At 38.4% G+C, this 16,335-nt stretch overlaps 1 protein-coding gene across 3 annotated transcripts; it reads left to right on the top strand.

Moving 5' to 3' along the window:
• The first annotated feature begins 3,429 nt into the window (after positions 1 to 3,429).
• LOC116711704 (C-C chemokine receptor type 1-like) lies at positions 3,430 to 14,159 on the top strand. Of its 3 annotated transcripts, none has more exons than XM_032551168.1 (4): positions 3,430 to 4,804; positions 8,238 to 8,332; positions 8,446 to 10,683; positions 11,656 to 14,159. In XM_032551168.1, the coding sequence occupies exons 3-4, from the start codon at positions 10,532 to 10,534 to the stop codon at positions 12,524 to 12,526; spliced, it is 1,023 nt and encodes a 340-aa protein (XP_032407059.1). In that variant the 5' UTR covers positions 3,430 to 4,804; positions 8,238 to 8,332; positions 8,446 to 10,531; the 3' UTR covers positions 12,527 to 14,159. The 3 variants fall into 3 exon arrangements, with proteins under 3 accessions (XP_032407059.1, XP_032407061.1, XP_032407058.1); XM_032551170.1 differs by lacking the exon at positions 3,430 to 4,804 and having other exon boundaries at positions 6,881 to 8,332; positions 8,446 to 10,407; positions 10,520 to 10,683; XM_032551167.1 differs by lacking the exon at positions 3,430 to 4,804 and having other exon boundaries at positions 6,881 to 8,332.
• Positions 14,160 to 16,335: the final 2,176 nt, after the last annotated feature.

Genomic DNA, 16,335 nt, shown 5'->3' with positions numbered 1-16,335 from the left:
TTTAAATCTAGACTAAAAACCCACCTGTTTAGGTTTGTATTTGAAACGTAATCAATTACAAATTTATTGATGGAACCTGACTTAATGTCGTGTTTTGATTGTTGATTTTATGTTGCATTGTGTTTCTGTGTTTGTAATGATGTAAAGCACTTTGAAATGCCTTGCTACTGAAATGTGCTATACAAATAAAATTTGATTGATTGATTGATTGATTAAATTTGAGCTAGAAGCAGGACAGTAAATAATGTTAAAATGTGGGTAGGAAGAAACATTCAGCATGCTAACAGCAGGTTCCTAAGGGCAGTAGTGTTACACATGGAGCAGTGAGAAATGAATAAAAACAACAGTTATAAAAACAGAACTAAAGAAGATTGACAGCCTGGGAGTTCTGCAGTTTTGTGAAATGAGTAGGGTTTATGTCTGAATGGAGAACAGGAGGAGGGATGTTTAAAAGCAAGTCCCTGCGGCTCAGCGCCACCTGACAGCTTGCTCCGCCTCTGGTGAACAATGTATTCTGCTGCTTTCGCCTTGATTTAGCAGAATACAGCCGTATTTATACGGCTGTAATAAATATCCACAGTTATGACCTGAAACTCTCTACAAAGTGCTTTGTCTCACTTTTTGTTCTCTTTAAGGCTTCGCTGCCTTTGATGATTTGTTGTGTCGGTTACTGTGACCTGAAGTAGGGCCAAAGTAGAGACAGCAACTTGGAATGAGCATGTTGAAAGATTTAATGAAAAAACAAAACTTACAGAACAGGTACAAGGTGGCAAGAGTAATGTTAGGTGTAAAGAAAAACCTTTAAAAACTGACAGAGGAACCAGATGAACTAATCAGAGTAGATGTGGAACAGCTATGGCAGAGTGAGAGCAGAGGAACAGAGGGAAGAGGACTAAGGCTGTGTTCACACTGCAGCCTGAAGTGACCCAATTCCAATTTTTTGTCAAATCAGATTTTTTTGCGGCGGCCGTACACACTTCCAAATATAAGAAACTTGTATGTGTTCTCCAGTATGAATGGGGAAACGACCTGAAAGTGTCCCGTATGCGCAGTAGAGATCGCAATAACATCACCGTTCTCAGTGTTTTGCCAACTGCCATAAAAAGAAGAAGTGCTCAGTGTTTGCGGAAGTAAACATGGATGCTAACGGTGGAGTAAAGCTTAAGATTTTGAAGTTGTTGTGCAGTATATTAACAACTTAATCCTCATTATAGTCCGCCATGGTTGTTGTTTTCCTTCCCGCTTGTGCGTATCAGGATGCAGAATAGTGACGTTTGTCGAGTATCAGTGACGTTCAGATTGGATGAATGCGACCTGGACGTTTGGTCACATGTGAATCGGATACGTATTGGATACTAAAAGTGGCCTGGGTCGCATTCGAAAAGAATCAGACGTGTGTTGTTCAGACTGTCATGAAAAGATCAAATACAAGTCGCGTTACATCAAAAAAAGTCGGAATTGGATCACTTCAGGCTGCAGTGTGAATGTGGCCTAATTAACACAAAGGGAGCTGAACTAAGACTCAAGGAACCAGTAGTGATAAGACTAACACTGATCAAAGAGAAATAAACCCAAACACAGAGAAATGAACTGAATATGACAAGAACTACCAAACATAAACCGACAACAAGGCATGACTATATGGGCAATAATTCAATAACAGTATATATTGCGATAGACACGTAATCAATATCAATAGAGCTGACAAGCTATTCCGTAATTTCACTGAACTCAGATCCAGAACTGCACAGCATTCTGGGGGATGTAGGCAGAGAAAGAACTTTAGCCGCTCAACCTCAACCAAGCAATGTTGGTGGCATCACCTAACGCTCTCACTCTTTGGTTACCTATCAACAACCTGTTGAGTAACTTGAGTCAGAATGTGAAATTCAAGTAAAGTTTGTGTCAGTGAAGTGCATCACATCACCACACCTGGTCCAACTCCACATCCAAACAGACTCCTCTGCAGAAATTGTGCTTTTATCTTACTAGCTGCATTTGTATTATGATGCTGTGACAATACTGTTGTTGTACTCTAAAAACAGAGAATACTCTAAAAAGTGTATTTGAAACAATTAAATTCAATGCCTTGTTTGTATCTTAGGTTTGATGTCATGACGTACGCTTCACCAGGGACAGATCCTGTACCGATCCTGTGGTGGTGCAGGGGTTAAACACAACTCACATAAGGAGACCTTAGTGATCAATGTGGCCGTCGCAGGTTTGATGCCTAGCTGACAGGTCCCATCTTTAAATTTGATGAGCTAATGCTTTACTTTGGCTTTGTCATTTCTGCTCCCATGTGGCGGGAAAGAAGCTGCTCATTCATGACCCTGTTTCTTGTAAACACAAACTTCTTCAGAATTCTCTCCTAGTTTGTGCACGCCACAAGTTGAAAACTCATCTCATTGCCCTGTGCACGTCAGTCTTGTTAAGCAACTTGTCTGTTCTCGTCCAGTTCTCACTTTCTCTTTTTAATGTCTGATCTGGATTGGGGATGTCATTTTTTGGCAGGAGCTGTTCAGCTCTTTAACTCACTTCTCACTTTGGAGAGCTTGAGTGTAGTGTGGTGAATAAAGAATGATTCATTTCTTGGCTGAATTAAGCAGTAAGGGTCACATTACTGTTTACTCCAGTCTTCGTTTTTCTTATTTTTTGTTATTATCATTATTATCTCCAGCAGATGAAGGTAGACTGTTGGCTGTTATGTTGTGTTTTCATTGCCCTCGGTACTAAGAGAAACCAACGTTACGCAGTCATTTCCTGTGTAGTGTTGTGGCTGATCAGCGGTTTGGCTTGCATCAGACCGATGCTCCTCCATGGCACCTTTAGGCAGTTTGGCACTGAGCACTGTGAGGAATTTGCTCATATTCAGGATATTAATGTAAAGACGCTCAAAAAATCTGGGTTTTATATTCAGCTTTTTGTTTCTTTGATCCTCCCTCTGGCTGTTATCATATTTTGTTTTGCTATAATTGTGATCACTGTCAAATTATCCAAAGTTTCTTCTAAATCCAAAGTAGTCAGGCTGGTGTTTGTCATTGTACTGCTCTTCTTTAGCTGCTATATACCTCTTAGCATTGTAGATCTCCTGCAATATGATTTCACAAGCTGTGAGGCTCCACAGAAACTCTGCGACTCTCTTCAAATCACCTGTAGCATGGCGTACTTTTACTTCTGCATCAATCCCGTCTTTTACACACTTGTGGGGAGAAAACTCCAGGAGTACTTAAGACAGCTGCTAGTGAAACATTTCTCAGGTTTAAGCTTATTTTTGTCCATAAAGACAACCAAGGAGCAAGAACTAAACTTAGTGATTGGAAGGGTAGTGTGGTTTTCTCAAAGAGTCCTGAAAATGCTCTGTGACGCTCTTGTATATTTCAACAGCAAAATCATACAGGGTAACTAGCAGAAGTATTCAAGAGCCTAGATCTTTTTTCATGTCTCAACCACAATCTACAGATCTGTTTATTGGGAGATCAAGGGTGTACCACTGCTATGAGGTGCTTTTCAGAACTACTCGTTTTGCTGCATTCTTTTTAAATGTGACTGAGACATTTCATGCCCCGTACCCCTCCAGGTTGCTGAGTGGTCCAAACAAAGCCTGGACACAATTAAGAAGTTTGCTAATGGGACCCTCAAGAAAGACATTGAATGGATTTGGATCATGTGTTGTCCAAAACAAAAATTGCAAAAATAAAGTCAAATAATTCTATCTAAATCATCCATACCCTCAAGAAGTTAGCTACAACTAGTACAGAGTGTTAGCAGAAGCAGAAGGCCCCAATGCTTCTATCAAACCAATGGCCAGGACGCCATTATTAACACACAAAATTCATGTCTGAAATAAGCTCTATTATCATTTTAGTGTTATTAGCAGCTTACTGTTTTGCTGAGTCCCTCGTTTCTGTGGAGAGAAGGAACGACGCCTCAGTCAAAGTCTTTCTGAAAATCCCTCTTGATAATGGTGGAGGTTGCTGAAGCTCTCCTCCTTAAGTGCTTCATGCAAACAAGTGGGACTTTTCCCACTGATCTGAGTACATTTATGACAGAAATAAAATTAGACCAAACACTTCGATGCTGGGGGATGATGTAAGGGATTCTGTGTGTTAATATACGGTAGAACCAAACATTTTGACTTGTTTCCTTGCAACTTCCTGTTTCCATCTTACTGACAATCACTCGAGTGTTTAATCGAGAAACAAAATACAAAATGCAAAATAGCGCCCTACAAGACAGTTTGCTTGGTCGCAAATGAGATGCTGCCTTTTAATCTAGTTAAAAGCAAGCATTTCAAAAATGCTGCAAACATCTGACACCCAGTACAAAACAGGAACAAGACTCAACAAGAAATTAACACAAAATTACAAGGTAATTAGAATCAAATAAAGCTACAAAATAAACTGAGATCCTAACAGAAAGTTAATAATGTTACATTTCAAGTTTACATGCGACAGCATAAAGAGAATACTGATTTCATATTAATGGATTCCGTTTTTACAGGCAACTTAATGTCCAACAGATTATTATTACCTGTTTCTTTCATTGTAATTAATGCCTTTATAACGAAGCTTACGATGTTATGAAGAGGAGGGAACAGAAATATGTTTATTTTGGTTTTATGGTTATTTTTTGATCTGATGAATACTTGCATAGTAATATGACAACATGTGTCATAACTTTTCGCAGGTGTGACAATGTATTGTTTGCTAACAAATGAAGGCAAACATCGAGCTGGAGGCAGACTACCGACCAATCACGGTACAAATTTGTGGTACATTTACTAACATATCAAGCATCACAAGTAAGTACGTTTTGATAAATGAATTTATGTATGTTTATAATTGTTGCTACTTAGTGATACAAAAGTAGCAGCATTTAAATAAATGTAACCTCTTGATGTTGACTTTGGCATAATTACTAATTTTCACAGGTTACCATTGACAACCATTTCAGTTGATCGGAATTTACCTCATAGGAAATTTGATAAAAACACAGAAAGGAAACCTGTACACTTGTGCATTTATCAATTATTGCACAAGGTGGGCATGATGATGACGCCCTTGAATATTGTTGCCTAACGTGCAGCGAAGTGCTAACCTGGCCCTGGTTAGCATTCGTCAACAACTCATTGGTGGAGGTGAGAGCATCGTGCCACACAAATAACTATCCGGCTGAAACAGAGCGCGCTAATGAGTAAAGCAAAATTCTCGAGATAATTTCCAGTACCTCGATTGTAATAATTGAGGTACTGGAAACATTCGATGAATCGTTACGGCCCTGTCCTTCAGCTCGGTCAGTCTGCTGCTCTCTCAGCAGGTTCGAAATGCTGATATTGAACTGCTGATTGCAACTCTTTCTCGTTTCTGAGAAGCAAAGGTATTTATTTTCATTTCATCAGAAATGTGAAGCTGCTGAGGTGAACTCACGTCACTGTGGTTTCACCAGACTGTTGGTGTAAGCCTAACATTCTGCAGCTGATGTTCTTTTTTGTTGTTGTTGAAGAGTTCAGGTATTCAGTTTTAGTTCACGTCACAAAAAACACTGAGTGGGTTTACATACAGACCACTAAGTGCACTGCAACCTGAGCTTTGTTTTTGTGGCTAAAAGATGATTTCTGATAACATTTACCACAAGGAAGAGAAGACATCCTTCAGATGGTAGAGGCAGTAGAAAAACATGTTTGGGATGTTAAATTGCTGTCAAGCCGATTTAATTGTTTTTTTCTATATAGGCCAAGCAGTATGTCTTATTTCTGTCGTGAATCCTGGACACAACGGCGATAAAAAGTCAGCATAGAACAATCTCTACAGCCACAGCCAAATAGTCATCACTCTCCTCACAAATCATTTTATTTTATGAAGGATGCTTTCTTTTTCCAGTAGTTAGTGATTCACAGCAAGGGAAGATTTAGGTTTTTAATTTTGCCAACATATTTTCTTCTGACTGGAAGCAACCTGAAGGTTTTCCAGTTGCCAGAGGGCAAAGGTTCTGATGGAGAATCTGACGAAGAAACTGCTGACGAAGAAACTACTTAGGCAGCTAAAGATTAGGGTGCTGGCAAAGAGATTTTCCAAAGAAATTTGGTTTGGAGCTCACCACTAAAACATGAGACATCAGAATACCAGAGGCATGTGTGAACCTTGCAGAAATAACAAGAAGGGTTCAATGCCAATGAAGATTTTTTTTTATTATTCTTGAGAAGGTTGTAAAAAATATTTAACAGGCTGTTTTTAATTAAATACTTTGAAAAACTGACATGTCCTTACATTGTTCCTACAGTTCCACTTTTCATATTTTCACATGTTGATACTGAAAAATACTTTAAAATATTTGGTTAAATTATTTATCTTACTAGCATTGTCATTTTTTGAACAAATCTTAGAAGTAAAACTTAATTTAGCTGTAAAATCTTAAACATGAGGGCTTCCAACAACAATCATGTTACTGCTCTTAGTTTCCCTCTATAATCCATTATTACTTTCATTTAATCTGACATCATATTTGATTTACACAGGTACGTCTGCATTTCAACCTCCAGCTGGTTTTTTATGTGCATGTGTGCAGGACTCTGTATTTTTCCTGCTGCAGGAGCATCATGAGATCATTAGTTCAACTTCACTTTATTACGAATTCGCCTAACTGTGCTAGTAACACCATTGTGGTGAGTCACACAGATTGTGGAAAAGCCTTTTAGTCACTGAATCAGACATGAAGTTATACAGCACAACCTATAGGCAAATAGGTGGGCAACTCCAGGCCTCGAGGGCCGGTGTCCTGCAACTCTTAGATGTCTCCCTGATCCAACACACTTGAATCCAATAGTTGAATCACCTCCTAACTGCAGTCAAGTTCTCCAGAGTCCTGCTAATGACCTCATTATTTGACTCAGGTGTGTTGAAGTAGAGATAGCCTACATCTAAAAGTTGCAGGAGACCGGCCCTCGAGGCCTGGAGTTGCCCACCACTGCGCAGAGCCTGTGTTTAGAGTTTTGCTGCCCCCTGCTGCTCATAGTTAGCTGTTACAATCTAGAATATGAAAATTAAAGTGTGTAATGGTGTTTGATATTTGAATAAAAATGGAGTTCTATCTCCTGTTCCTTGAACTAGCACAAATGGTAAAAAAAACTGACATATAAAACTTTTAGTTCAACCCAAGTGTTTCAAATATGAAGACATACAGACCAACATATGACAGACATGAAGGCAGAATCAGGAATAATTCATCTACGAGCACTAAAAACTGTGTGATGATAAGTAAACAATATGATATTTCAGAAACAATCCAGCATGGACCCAATATGAATAATGCCATAGAGTTGAATGAACATGGACTCTAGCGTTGTGGGATGAAGCAATCAGAAGTTCCAATGTACACAATCACAATAAACTAGTTTTATTATGCTAGCGGTGTCCAAGAACTCTCTTTCAGTTCATCATTCTATGATATATGTAATTGCAATGGAATTACATATTTACCTACTTTGCAGTTATCATAGTCTATAAAAGGTGATAGATTGAACGTGGATCCTCAATGATGAACTCAAAATGTGACTTTATATCTCAGTGTAACAGAGGGGTGATTAATTTGGGGCTTTACTGTAGATGTGGTTTCTCTCTCTGTCAGCCACATAAATCAGCCATTACAGAATTTTTTTCCATTGCAGCAGACTTCTTTGTTGAATGTATATAAAGTGAATTTAAGTAGTGCGTTTTGGGGGAAACGTGTAGGTTTATGAACCTTGTTGTGAGTGGACCTGAGTCGTCTCATTCCTCCATCATTGGCTTCTGACTGAGCCGTCATCCAGTCTGTCACTCTGTGTCTGCCTCTTTCATCTCATTCTCTCTCATTTTTTTCTCTCTCGCCATTAATTATTTGTGTAAATCTTTGTCAATATTGGGCCCAATACAGAATAGATACAGATGCATTAGATACAGATGCATTAGATCAATGCATCTTTAAAAAGAACAGGATTTGAAAATTCTTTTTTTTTCTTTCTTTTTTTTTTTTTTTTACTTTTTTGAGCGATATTGTTAGATACCAGACTTGCAGTGCGATGGTTCTGCATTGTATTCTAATCAACAACAATCTACTTCAGCGTACAGTCATATGTTATGTTGACTGAAACATAACGACTAATCATATTTGACACTTTAGAAGTGTAGATGTTTTACACATTCACTATCGCCGAGGAGCTGCTGTCAATCACAATTAGATTCACTTCCTGTTTCTTACAGTAATAGAAGGAGCTGAGTTGCACTCTGAGCTGCAGGATGTGGGTGGAGGTCCGGACACACATGGAGGATCATGGGACTGCTAACGGTCACTGCTGGTCAGTTCCTCTCCCCACTGTCCTTGGTTTTCTCTTATTGGAGGCAAGATGTAATCATGACCTTTTCAATCTGTCTCTGTCTCCCCCCCCCACACACACACACACACACACAGAGAATGAAGACATGGAGTGGTTAAATAGTATAACCAGTCACACACACAGAAGAAGGACACATATCAGTGTGTGAAACTCAGGCAGGCAGCAGCTGGAACAAAGCTTAACATGCAGAATGATGCAGAGCTTAAACAGACTAACTGGTGAGGTATGTCTGAGGAGTTCTGTGAACTAGAACTTATCAGAAGATTCTGTGAAGAGTCCGGATGACTAATTTAAGACCAAAATGTATTTATTATTCTCTTTTGACTGCGTCCTGCACAAAACTCCCAGCTCCAACCTCAGGGTGAGTAAAAACATAGAAGAACCTCCAGGTGAGCCTGGAGCACCAGGCCCCAAAGAGAAAATCAGATATTCTAGTTTTCCCGAAAGAAAGTAAAAGGTGCTTTGGGACATCCAGGATCCTACAGAGCTCCAATGTCTGAGGTGATCCCTTTTCACAAGAGGACAGTTGTCATATTTTGAACAAATATAATCAATTAGGTGTTTACTTTTCCAAGACAAGGTGTTCTTTGGTACATTACAACTTTCTGAGCCTGGCCATTGCCTTCCTGTGCAATTTCACTCCTAAAACGTTCTCGCTTTCTCCCTTCGACTCGGATTGTCTCCAATTGCCAATCAACAAACAGAAGGAGCAGTTGTGAACGATGACGTAGATTTTCGGCGTTGTACTTGAATTGTGGTCTACCTGTAGTTTTAGTGATGGCAGAGAAGGAAGGGAATGAAGCCATGCAGTCCGCGTTGGCCACGCCTCCAAATATTGAATTACAGTAACGGTCGCATCTTCGGCTCAACGCTTCTTTCTTCTCAGTGGAGGATTGTTGTTCACAACGCAGGCAACTCCCGGTGAGCCTGTGTTAGTGTGGAACTAACACATTACATACGTCACAGGCAAACATTAGCGACTGGATAAAATTTAGAACCTCAACAACAATCATTTCCAGGAAACAATCCTTTCTCAACAGACCCTCCACAGCAAAGTGTAGTACAAGGGTCTATAAATGAAAATAAAAAAATGTGGGAGAGAGAATTGAAAGAGTTATGTTTTAATTGTTTTTAATGATGTTTCATGTGCACATATACCTATGCTTTATAGCCTGGATGATTTCAGATTTGTACATTTTTATAACGGAGAGATAAATGATAAATGAATTCAGCAAGTCAAAAACAATTTCGACTTGCTGTTGCTGTTGTTGTGTATTTTGAAAGACAAGAATTGGTATTGAGAAATCAGAAGGTTACAAAATCCGCAACCAGATATTGGTCAATCTCATGGTTAACTGTATGACACAAGAAATGGTGGTTTTAGCCCTCTGATGTCCTCTTAACAGTCTCACCAGAAGCATTTGTTATTGTAAATTTATCAATAATTCTGTGCTTTTTCAGTCAGTTTCTTAGCTACAGCCTCATCGCTGACATTTATCCCCAGTAGTCTGCTTACCTCTGAGCTGGTGAACCATTAGAACAATCATTTCCTTGTAAGGAGCTGTGTTGACAGACTCTGCTGTTTTTCATCATTTTTGTACATACAGTACAACTGAAGCCAGATATTTACTTACACTCAAAACTCATCTAGAACATTTTTTAGAAATAATTTTATAACTTTGACATACAGTTCAAAAGACATTTATCCCTGATGCTGACCGAAACGTATGTAAGACTGTGAATTCAAGGAAAGTCACAATAAAAATTCTGAAAAATGTTTTGGCCAAATTTTCTGGCATGTAACAAATAAAAATAATTTTAGTAATTCCAGCTGATCTAAAAACAGAAAGTTTGAGCTGACTTAACTTCAGACAGTGAGTACAAAAAGGTGTGTCTTTTTATTCAGTACATGTAAATATCAGATTTCATCTGTATACAACAAAAACTGACGAACTTCCTCTAGTTTGGTAACTTGTTACTGAGGGTTTAAGTTATCAGACACATCCAGAATCTGAAGGTTCTCAGCTCTTCAAGCCGTAAGTCAACTACTTAATTTCCAACATTTATGTTTTTTAAATAATTTAATATTTTCCTATAAGTATGACACTGGACGTCTAACTCTTTGTTTTTATTTGTGGCTGATTTTAGGTAAAGATAGAAATGTTACCAAACAGTACTAATGGAAGTCAAGAGGTTACACCGTGCAGCAGAGACGGCGACAACAGGCTGGGAGCTCAGCTGTCCATCCTCTACTACTTCATGTTCATCTTCAGTCTGCTTGGCAACGGGCTTGTTCTGTTCATCATCTACCGGTGAGTCGAAGTAAAACAGAAACAAAGCTGATCAAATCAAATTAACGAGTCTAAAGAACACAGAATAATAATGGAACTAGAATCAATTCATCAAACCCCAAAACAACTGAAAAACAATCCAGGACCTGACATAATGAATATGTTTGACACATTTTGCCTAGAAGTTGGACATTTCAAGTTGGACTTGAAATGTCAGCAATGGTTGTGACATGAAGTGAATTGAGAAAAAGGTCCAGAGTCCGACATTTGCAAGACTTTCACAGATTTATTCCTGTAGGGAGACTGGCTGCACTTTTAAGAAATACATTAGCAGAATACTAGCAGACGAGACGTAATGAATTACATCTGAGTCTTAATGTAAAAAGGGAAAACATGGCCCAGACAGATTCACTGTGGAAATGTTTGTATATATTACAACAAAACATAAGATACAAGGTTAGAGATCAACTACACACAATTCAAAAATAGTAGGTATCATTTAATGTAAGTATTCCCAACTGATCTGATTCATGACAGAAGTCTCCGTTAGTCAGAGCCCATTCTTTGTTTTTACAACTGCTTGCTTACAGTGCTCTGCAGTAACTCTTATAATATTTGATTTGACTTTTTCTTTTTTGAAATGTTATATTTTATTAAAATATATACATTTTCTGTAAGAACATACTGCAGTTACTTACTAAATACAGGTCCAACTTTTTTGTGAACTTCTTCCACAAAAACAATTACAATTAAGCTTTATTACCGATAAAATAGTTTGTTTTCAGAAAAATGTACATTTTCAAGATGGGTCACGTGAGCAGGTCTTTGAAGTGAACAGATCCTGAAGATTTGTTTCGTCTCAAAGAGCCAGAAGTCCCATCACTAGTGTAGTGATGAAGTCGTACCTACATTTTTATATCCGGACAAATCAGACCAAATCTGCCAAAAAGCTACTTATAAATAATGTTTCTCTTTCTCTGTCTGTCATCCCAGCTTCGAGAGGCTGATCACTGTGACCAACATCTTGCTGCTGAACCTGGTGGCGTCCTCCCTCATCTTCATGAGCAGCCTTCCCATTGTGGCCGTTTACATGCAGATCTCTGAATGGATTTTTGGCTCAGCTATGTGCAAGATCGTCTTCAGTGCCTACTACCTGGGCTTCTACAGCTCAGTTTTCTTTTTAACTCTGCTGATGTTTGACCAACACCTGGCTGTTGTGTATTCGCTGCCTGCTGCTCATGTGAGGAATCGACGTTACGCAGTCATTTCCTGTGTGGTGGTGTGGCTGGTGAGTGGTTTGGCTTGCATCAGGCCGATGCTTTCCCTCAACACTTTCACATATTTAAACAGTTCAATGCATTGTGATTATTATCCCATTGAACTCCCGAATTTGGATGTAGTGGTAACTGCTGGATTTTATATCCAGCTTTTTGTGTTCTTCATCCTCCCTCTGGCTGCTATTATCTACTGCAACGTCAGGATCACAATCACTGTCATATCAACAAGAATAGCTTCTAAATTTAAGACAGTCAGGCTGGTCTTAGTCATCATACTGCTGTGTTTTATCTGCTGTACTCCATTCAGTATTGTTGTAGTGCTTCTGGAACATGAACCCAATAGCTGTGAGGAATCACAGAAACTCGGTTACGCCCTTCAGATCACTCGTAACATGGCGTACTTTTACTTTTGCATCAGTCCTTTCTTCTACACGTTGCTAGGGGCGAAGTTCCAAGATCGTGTCAGACTGTTGTTGGGGAAATGTTTCCCACGAATGAAGACAGACATTTCTCTGGCTGAATGCAGCCCAGCTACCCTGCCAACAAAAAATCCAACAAAAGACGAAACCTTGATCAGCAATGCGTAAGTTTTAGGGTCGACCACTGTGTCCCACCAATCAGTAGCTCTATAACAGGAGAGTTTCTGGCCAGGTTCCTAAAGTTAGAAGCCTGTATGTCCACAGCTCAGCTGCAGTGGACCCAGATCAAATGCAAAAAGCTAATGTAAACAAGAACAAGATGGTGGACAGAAAAAATGCCTAACCACTGTACATCTGTATAATTTGTGTGGTTTTGTTTGCTGTAAAGGTTCAGTAGGTTATGGTCATCTGGCTTTATTTCACTGATTTCAAAGACAAGCTCTAGCTTTCTGGTTGATCTCGAGTGTTATGCCATTTATTTTGTAAAGTGCACCAGTCTCCCCAGCAGCAAAACACGATTCTGCCAAGCCTGTACTTTAAAGTCGGGATTATGTTCCCAGGCTTGGAAGCTTGCCTCTTTATTTTCCGAGTATAATGAATGTTATCTCATTATCCTTTCTATTTTAGTTTCATCACTCAATCGTTTTGTTCATTTTCATCTGTTACCTGGTTTATAATGTTACAAGTAAGCCTATCATGACAAGCAATTCAAATTAAAATGAGCTCTGTAATTTTCATTCTGTTGATTAACTTTTTTAGGAGGGACAATTTGTTTACAGAGATTTTGTAATTCATTTTATTTATGGCTTCTGTTGTGTGTGTGTTCTTATTTCAGTTTGCTTTTTGTTTCTGGTCGTGCTTCATTTTGGCTATTTAAATCCTCTTCCAGTTCCAGTGTTAAGCGTTCTGTACAAAATTAATCCTTAATTGGTCTTGAGAGAGCGAACTTGCATTGTTTTGACATTATCAATATATTATTTAAAAATCGTCAACAATAAGACAGCAATGTTATAGTTTCTTACCATACTTACTGGGGCGATTTATCATACAGCAAAATTTGTTATGGTGACAGGACCAGTTAAAAGTGCTGTCTTCCTTGCAGCGTGGCCTTTCAGCATATGTTGCTACAGATCTTGTATCAGTGTGAAAAAGGGATCTCCTACCAGCTGCAGATTGTTAGGTTAGATTGTGGGGATGATTCATACATTTCACTCCAAAACATGTTAATATCTGAAACACAGAACCTGATTGCTGGACATTCCCATGCTGTGTTTTACTTCTAGTTACATAGGCTTACATGCAACGTTTACACGGATAAACACGGCACCTTCAGGTATCTGGAAATTGCATCTAAAGATGAACCAAACATGTGGTTCTTCAGTAAACTGATAAAAAAGTTTTCCATAATGTTCCAGGAGGAAGAAGTAGGTTTTATTTGTCGCCTTAAAAATGCATCCTCAGGTGTGCTTCCATTTAACTCAGATGTTGTAAATGAACTTAATACATAATTAATTTATGTGCAATCTCTAATCAGCAAATGGCCATTTCCTTTGGCATGTATATCATTTATGTGGTGCAAATGCATGTGCACCTTACCTGCAGCCGAGTTGGCATCGTCTTGGATCATCTATCTCTGCTGTACAAACCTCACAAAGTTATCAACATAATCAATATAGATGTTTTCCTGACACTGTTTAATTGTTTTAATGCTTGTTTTATGTTATGATGGTGTAAATTGTGAAGCACTCTGGTCAACTGCTGTTTTAAATGTGCTGTACAAATAAATTTGTTCAAAATCCTTTTTGAGTGTTGCAGACGGAGACTTTGTGTACATTTAGAGCAAAAATGTTTATTGACTAATTTAAATCTTCCCACAATGAAAAAAGTCAGGAATACAAAGTATTTGTGTTTTGATAACCAGGCTTTTAGCATTATGTCTAACTTCATGGCAAAAAGGCCTGTGTTTCATACTTTGAGTAACGTGATGTCCAATCCAGTAATCAATGGTTCTTTCTGCTCCACCCGTATGCTTACACCCGCTACGCACTTTGCCGTCATTCACTCCAAACCAGCCACCAGGCAGCAGCTCCAGGAGGAGAAAGGCTGTTATATTCCATGTACAGTACAGACCAAAAGTTTGGACACAACTGTGTGTCCAAACTTTTGGTCTGTACTCAGTTCAGACCAAAAGTTTGGACACACCTTCTCATTGAATTCAATGAGAAAGTGTGTCCAAACTTTTGGTCTGTACTGTATTTCAGCAAGAATGCAATGGGCAAGCTATAACAGGCCTTGTTATGTTGCATTTTTGACATACTATTGGTGGTTTGTCTACTACTATCATCATAGTGGTGGATTAAATTGGTAATGTTCCTCTGAAGGCTGAGGTACTAAATTAGCCTGATGAAAACCAGCCTGTTGTTCTACCCTTTGTTTTGTCCAAAAGGTCTGGACCCTCAGCTATTGAGAAGTGATTGCATCCTGGAGCGGTGGATTCTGTTGAAGTTTTAATTGTTACCCAATCACTAAAGTTTGGTGGTGTGACATACGTAACACTATGAAGCTTACTGGAAATGGACACTACTGTAAATGAAAATCCTCCACTCCGAAGAGAGAAGGGCGCAGTCGAACGAGGCGACTGTCAAAGTTAATTCAATATTTAGAATTAACGGACTGAATAGTCTTGTTCATTTCCTTTGCTGGCCTCGTTAAAAGTACAGGCAGACCACGCAGAAAATCAATGTCATCGTTCACAACTTCTGCTTTTCTTTTCTGCTTTACTGGATTTTTATAAAGGTGGATGAACCATTAGGCATCTTCTAAGAATCTTCTTTACTCATTTTCACTGGGAGTTCAAAGTAAATTATGTGACTTGATGGACTTCATGAGAGGTCAAATTAAAATCTGGAATGACAAGATCAGATCCTACAACTAAATTTGACTGAAAATCTTCTGAAGAGGTCTGCAGACAAGAAACATCTCAAGAGTCTGGATGATTCTGATCATTTTCTAAAGTTCATAGGGCAGACATTTGGTCAAGATATCGAATAATAACAGAAATGTGTCAAAGAAACACTGAATGCTTGAACTGAAACAAAAGTATTAGTTTAATGCAGAGCACACTTATTCAGCCAGATTATCTGCCTTTATATATACAGTATATATATATATATATATATATATATATATATATATATATATATATATATATATATATACAGTATATATATATATATATATATATATATATATATATATATATATATTCTCCCCTTAACAGATCTGTTTGTTGTTTTAGATAAATTTCACTGGATAAAAGTTGTGTTTTAAACACAGGTTTGAAGCCATTTATAATGACCTCATATTTTTTACATCATAAAAAGCTGGAAATATGGCACAGCATCAAGATCCAGCTGTCTTGTTTGTACAGTTTTATGTGTGAATGTATAAATTTTACTAACCACAGCACAAGCATAATGAGGTAATTTATTTAGACCAGCATCTTTACGAGTACATCTAATTAATGTTGCAGAGCCATCGGGGTAATGAGTGTTTGTTAATACAGGTCAAAGGTCAGTTCAGTGTGTATGAGTTAGGGTAATATTATGGCTGTACACACAGGGTGGGAACCCCTCTGAACCAAATCACACATGGAGTGATGGATCTGCAACAGAGCTTAGAGAAGTCAGGGAGTTTATAGACACCAATCAGAGCTCTGCTCCCCTCTGGTGGTCATAATGAAACATTACAGCTATAACAGTGGATTAGAATAAAAAATGGATATCAGCACGAGAGTACTAGTACATCTAAAAAAATGGTGTATTGCATAAAAGTGCAATATTTTTTGCCATTCATCTCGTATAGTGAAATATGTCAGATGTTATATAGAATCATCTCACATATAGAATAATATATTCTAAGCCTGTGTTTCTTGTAGTTTTGAAGATCATGGCTTGCAGATAGTGAAAAAGCAAAAT

This window comes from Xiphophorus hellerii, chromosome 21, assembly GCF_003331165.1.
Source record: "Xiphophorus hellerii strain 12219 chromosome 21, Xiphophorus_hellerii-4.1, whole genome shotgun sequence".
Lineage (NCBI taxonomy): Eukaryota > Metazoa > Chordata > Actinopteri > Cyprinodontiformes > Poeciliidae > Xiphophorus > Xiphophorus hellerii.
The sequence above is the reverse complement of the archived record's forward strand: the minus strand, read 5'-3'. Positions and strand labels throughout refer to the sequence as shown.

What these genes read in the sequence shown, in the direction of transcription:
- LOC116711704 (XM_032551168.1), top strand. Translation starts at nt 10,532, where the DNA reads ATGTTACCAAACAGTACTAATGGAAGTCAAGAGGTTACACCGTGCAGC. An exon ending in GTTCTGTTCATCATCTACCG is followed by an intron (nt 10,684 to 11,655) that starts GTGAGTCGAAGT and finishes CTGTCATCCCAG; the next exon opens with CTTCGAGAGGCTGATCACTG.